The sequence below is a fragment of the Ceratotherium simum genome, chromosome 16, assembly GCF_057802395.1.
Source record: "Ceratotherium simum simum isolate JZ-2026a chromosome 16, ASM5780239v1, whole genome shotgun sequence".
Lineage (NCBI taxonomy): Eukaryota > Metazoa > Chordata > Mammalia > Perissodactyla > Rhinocerotidae > Ceratotherium > Ceratotherium simum.
This window is the reverse complement of record NC_141915.1, coordinates 56,639,659-56,645,563: the sequence shown is the minus strand read 5'-3', so window position 1 is coordinate 56,645,563 and position 5,905 is coordinate 56,639,659. Positions and strand designations below refer to the sequence as shown.

Genomic DNA, 5,905 nt, shown 5'->3' with positions numbered 1-5,905 from the left:
TTGGTTGGAGGCACCTGTTCTGTGCAAGGACCCTGGAGCCTTGGACTTGGCACTCCCACCCTGGGTTCCGCAAATACCCAAAGACAAAGCCCAGAACCCAGCCCCACCCACGCTGCACTTGCCTAGGCTTCTAAGTCCTGCTCCGTTTCCACCACCTGGAACCGGTTGCCGCTTTCAAGGCCTGCCAAGCGGACCAGGCAAGCATGGGACCCCCATCTTTCTCTGACTCAGTCCTTCCAATCCAAGCAGATGCCGCAGGCCTCCTCTGCGTTTCCCCTTAGCGGAGACTGCCTGGCTAAATACCCATACCCTTGCCACAGTGCCCTGCACTTGATGACGTGTGATGGGCACATCCTTGAGGGTTTTCCTGCCTCTCCTTAAACACTGAACGGATTTCCTGTAAAAAGCCTTGGCTCAAGAACTCCAGGAGTGGGGCAAACCGGGAGAAAGGTAAAGGCTAGCTCAAGAGCAAAGCCCTGGGGCATTCTGGTTCCCTCACTGGATTCTCAGCCTGCCCCAGACTAGCAATGCCTTAGAACTGCTGCTGGTGCCCTGGAGCAGGACCAGCAGGTGAGGGGCTACTTTCCTGGCCCAGAGGAGAAACCAGGCTATTGGAGACCTGATCTGGGACAGGTGCATGGAGGGAAGGAAACTCCAAGACTGAAAATGGCCAGGCACTGATCCGGCTGCTGAGACTTGAAAGGGCCCCAGGGAGCTGGGAGCAGGCAAGGACCAGCCACACTCCGGCCCACGAACACTACTAGGAACACATGTAGTGTCTGTGTCTGTCATCGACTGGATTTATCAAGCGCGCTTAAACACTCTGCCTTTGTCGCACGCATTGGTGGCTGCTGGTTCGCTGATCTGTATACACGTGGTGCCTCCGGATGGCCACCTGCAAAGAGCCTTCAGTTGTGCCGCGCTCCCCAGTCTCAGAGATTTCTAGGCGGAATTTACCTCCGCTGCCTTCGGTGCGCTCTACACTCGTTCCCTGTAGCTCAGCATAGCACTCTGCACCCTTTCATCCAGCGCTCCCCTGTGAAGTCCCAGAGGCTTCTTACACAGAGCCTCACGACTACGAGATGCGAGATGCGGAGACAGCGCGTTACTGCATGTGAAATGGTTTGCACGTTTTATTAACAGATGAAACTCCCTCCACGATCCCCCAACCTCTGACTCCAATCCTTTAACACTCAAGCGTACCCCCAAGTGCTCTCAGGTCACATTAACTGTCAGAATGCCGTTGGGGGCCTTCTGGTCCCGCCAGGACGGGCCAGGGACCGGCCTCGAGGCTGGGCCGCTGAGAGGCACCGGCGCAGAGGCGGAGGGCCCGGCCGCCTCGCTCACTTGCGTCAAGTCGGTGGACTGGCGCTCCAGCACGCTGCCGCTGTGGTTGCCCTGCACCGCGACAATCACCCGGCCCGAGGCTCTGCGCGGGGCGCGGCGCAGCAGGCCGGCGCAGATCCTGCGGAAGCCCTTGCGGAAGTGCTTGGAGACCAGCGCGTAGGCGATGGGGTTGACGCATCAGTTGGCGTAGGAGACCAGGTGCGGGAGGATGCGCAGCGCGTACGTGGCGCGCGTAAGTGGGAACCGGCGGAACCACACGCAGAGGATAAGCGCGTGGTGAGGCCTCCAACAGAGGCAGAAGAGCGCGGCCAAGATGATGATCATGCGCGTCACCTTGCGCTTGGCGCGCCGGGCGCCTGAGCCGGCGGTCACTGGATCGACGGCGCACCAGAGGTAGTGCAGGGTGCGCGCGTAGGTCAGCCCGAGCCCCAGCACCGGCAGCAGGTAGCTGAAGACAAAGGTGCAGAGATCCATGGCGCGGCGGCGAGGCGCGCTCCACGCCGGGTGGCACACGGTCAGGTTGGCCAACCGCGACTGGCGGTAGTAACTCAGGTAGGGCCCGGAGAAGAGCAGCGACAACCCCCAGATGAGCCCGATGGCCGCCAGCGCGTTGCGAGGTGTGCGCAGCTCGCGGAGTGCAGCGGATAGCGGATGGCCAGATACCTGCGGTTCAGGCCAGGAAGGGAGACGTCGGTTAAGTGGGCGGATTCGCCGGGGCAGGGCCGGACCCATGCAACTTGAGCCCCATACCTGCTCTCGAGAAAGGTCCGTAGCGCACGGTCATACCGCATGCTCCCGGAGGGCGACCCAGCGCATCCCGGACACTCTCAGCCGCGTCTAGATGTGGGGCGGGACCCGACAGCGGGAAAGGCGCGCGTATAGGTCACTCATCTGCTCTTCCCGGGGCAACGACCATAGTCAGACTCCAGCTGGGAGGGCAGCCCGCAGGTTGAACCGGCTTTGAGGCTCCAGGAGGCTGTGATTACCCACCAGTGATGGTGCCCGGAGAGGTAGGACCCAGGCGCCTTGAGGCGCCAGCAGACAGCCTGTAGGCACGTCAGGCAAGGTACCGCGAGGGAATTCCTTAGAGCAACCAACCTTCTACCGGTCCCACCAGCGCTCTCGGAACCGACATACTCCGCTCTGAGTGGAACTGGGAGGTATATGGGGAATGTGGCCTCACCCTCTGCTTGTCCAGTGGAGATTGGGAGGACGTAGGGGAGGAGGGGGCCGGGGAGATACCGGAGTCAGACCCGGATTTCCTCTCCAGGAATCATCCAGGTGTCCTTCCAAGCGCCAGCTGGGGGGCGAGGGAGGGGGTAGGTGGACCCTCGGGCGCGCTCCTTTCCCTGTCCTTGACCCCGGGCCTGGAGGTGGGGCGCAGAGTGGGGTGGGAGCGAGCTAGAGACTCTCGGGCGTGCTTGCTCGGACTTTGGCGTGGGCCCAAGCCTAGGACCCAAATTCCTCAGTCCGGACCAGAGTCGACTGAGCCGACCAAACGGGCTTCGAGGCGAGCGAAGTAGAGGCGCCTGAGTTTGACACCAAGAGACAGACTGTTGGCTTCATGCACACGATTACTGTATGGGCGACTCTGAGCAAGTCACTTAGGAACTCGATCTCGTCTGTAAATTGGGCACAGTAATCCCTCCCATCTCAGCATCACAGGGACATTGAGCTCAAGCGAGACCAAGCACGCGAAAACGCTCTGTACCCGGAAACGCTGCGCTTTGTCAGGCGCCGGCGGCGCTGGAGAGCTGAGGTCTCTAGCCTGCAGCCCCGAGGACGCACCTAACGGAGGGACACCGCGGTCCCCCATTCTTATTCCCCTTTCTCCTCGATGCGCGCTTGTCTTTCACTCTCTCCCAGTCCCTTTGCCTTCTTAGTGTCTTTTTCTACTCTCTGCGCGCCCCTCCTTGACCCTCGAGTCCTGCCCCCTTCTCCAGCCATCCCACCCCCGGTGCCCGACCCCCTGGGTCGCCACGGCACTCGCTCACCTGTCCAGGGAGACGGCGGCCAGCGTGAAGCTGCTGGCGTGCATGGTGAGGAAGATGAAGAAGTGCACGGCCTTGCAGAGCAGCGAGCCGAACACCCAACCGTCCAGGGTGTAGATGGTGGCCTGGAAGGGCACGCAGCACACGATGAAACACAGGTCGCCCACGCCCGGGTTGAGGATGAACAGATTGGTGGTGCTGACCGCCTGGCCGCCGCGCAGCAGCACAGCCAGAACCAGTGCGTTGCCCACGGTGCCCAAGAGGAAGATGAGCGCAAATAACATGGACACGATGACCGCCTCGGGCTGCCAGCTGCCCCCGCCGCCCACCTCGCTCGCGTCCTCGGCCCCCGGGCCACCCGAGCCATTCATGGTGCCGCCAAACCCGAGGCTGCCCGGGCTCCTGCAGCCGTCTGGGGCTTGGTGAGAGCGCAGCTCCGGCGGCGCTGTAGCGCGGAGCGGGACTTCGCAGAGCTGCATGCGGAGTGAGCCTCGAGGCGGCTGGGGCTGGAGATGGCGGTGCGCTGGGGTCATGGGGAGGAGCGAGCAGCCGGAGGGGTGGGATGGTCCCCGGCAGCCGGAGTGGTGGAGTGACCGACTGCTGAGACTTGAGTGTGCGTGTGCGCCGCACTGTCTGGAGCTCCCGGGACCCAGCGCTCCTAGGCGCTTCCCTGAAGCGTGGCGGGCGCGCCAGACCTCCCGAGGCTGGCGGCGGGGCGTCCTCGAAAGAGTTCCGGGCGGCCTTTAAGGGGTGGTGGTGGGGTTTACAAGGGGCAGAGGCCGACGGGGGGCCGCGTTTTCCAGCACTGGCGGCTAGAACGGCTCTGCCGTGTGCTCCACGCCTCTTCCCATTTCTACTTCTCAGGAGCACCGCGCCACACAGGAACTTCTGAGAGCAGCAGTGGGGAGGACGGAAGGAGGTTCTAATGGAATTTGGTTAGCTTCATCTCATTCCTTTCTTGCCCCCATTGAACGTTTCCCTCTCCAAGTCAATCCAGTTATTTATTGAGCATCTACTGTGTGCCAGGCTTTGTCCTTGGCGCTGTGCCTCAGTTTCCTCAGCTGTGATGTGGGATAGTAACACCTTCTCAGAGGGATCTGTGAGAATGGAATGAGACGTATGTGAGAGGCCTGAAGCCAGTTGGTAGAATCTGAATGAATCAAATTCTTCTTCTCTTTCTCCTTACCCTATTCAGATATCCAAAAAGGGAAAACTTTTAGGAAATAACAGAGCTCCATGCATCCTCAGCATTTTCCTAGATGGCCAGGAAGGTGTTTAAGTTGCAATAAAACTTAAACATTTGTTTCTGATTTTTTTTGAAGATTTTATTTATTTATTTTTTCCCCCCAAAGCCCCAGTAGATAGTTGTATGTCATAGCTGCACATCCTTCCAGTTGATGTATGTGGGACGCTGCCTCAGCATGGCCGGAGAAGCGGTGCTGGGTGAGCGCCCAGATCCGAACCCCGGTCGCCAGCAGCAGAGCGCGGGGCACTCAACCGCTAAGCCACCGGTGGGACCTTGTTTCTGATTTTGACGTATTAGGCATCAAGCACTTGTGATCCAGAATCATTACTGTTTCTATAGAATTTACGCCCCTCCCACCCGCCCCCCCCCCACGCCCAGGCCGGCCTGGTGGGCATAGTGGTTAAGCTCATGCTCTCTGCTTCAGCCGCCCTGGGTTTGCAGGTTCGGATCCCAGGCACAGACCTACACACCACTCATCAAGCCATGCTGTGGTGGCATCCCATATACAAAATAGAGGAAGAGGGGCACGGATGTTAGCCCAGGGCTAATCTTCCTCACAAAATAAATGAATAAATAAATAATAATAAAAATTAAAAAACAAAAGGATTTAAGCCCCCGGTTCATTGGGTCTGAAAATCACCACCTTCTGCCACTGTACTTGATCTCTGCTTCACCTTTCCCTGCCCTGTTCCTTGGGTCCCAGTCAAGAACATTCTTCCTCTCCTCCCAACCCCCAGGATCTCAGTCTCAGAGGCCAGCTACCTACTTCTCTGGGTAGGGAAACCCCATTGGCACCCCTGCGCTGCCTGCCCATTCATTGAATAGGAAGATAGTAGCAGTTCATGTTTATGAGATGTTTGCCATCCATTTATTCAATAAGGGTTTATTAAGCACCTGCTCCTTGCCAGGTACTAGTGGGTCCTTGGGATATACCAGTGAGCTCTACGAAGATCAAGCCCCCCATGAGCTGCCTTCCAAGCAAGGGAGACAGACAATAAACATAACTCAAGTCAGTTATTAATCTGTTACAAGTTGATAAATACTTGCAGGAAAAGTAGATCAGGGTCAGGGAATTGGGAGCACCAGGGTGGTGGTCATGGTGCAATTTGAAATAGGGCGGTCAGGCAGACCTCATTGGGAAGGTGACATTTGAGCAAAGACTCAAAGGAGGTGAGGGAGCTAGCCTAGCAGATATCTAACGGAAGAGCATTCTAGATAAAAACAGCCAGTGCAAAGGCCCTAACGCAGGAGTGTGCCTGTGCCCCTAAGCAAGGAGGCTGGTATGGCCTGAGTTGAATCAACAAGGAGACTGGCAGGACAA

The 5,905-nt window shown here is 58.5% G+C and overlaps 1 protein-coding gene across 1 annotated transcript; it reads right to left on the bottom strand.

Annotated features, from left to right (window-relative positions):
* Positions 1-658: 658 nt before the first annotated feature.
* Positions 659-3,868, bottom strand: GALR2 (galanin receptor 2). Its single transcript, XM_004432786.3, is given in 3 exon segments — positions 659-1,982; positions 1,985-2,010; positions 3,342-3,868. Coding segments are annotated over 3 exon segments (1,269 nt in total). The 5' UTR covers positions 3,818-3,868; the 3' UTR covers positions 659-1,215.
* Positions 3,869-5,905: the final 2,037 nt, after the last annotated feature.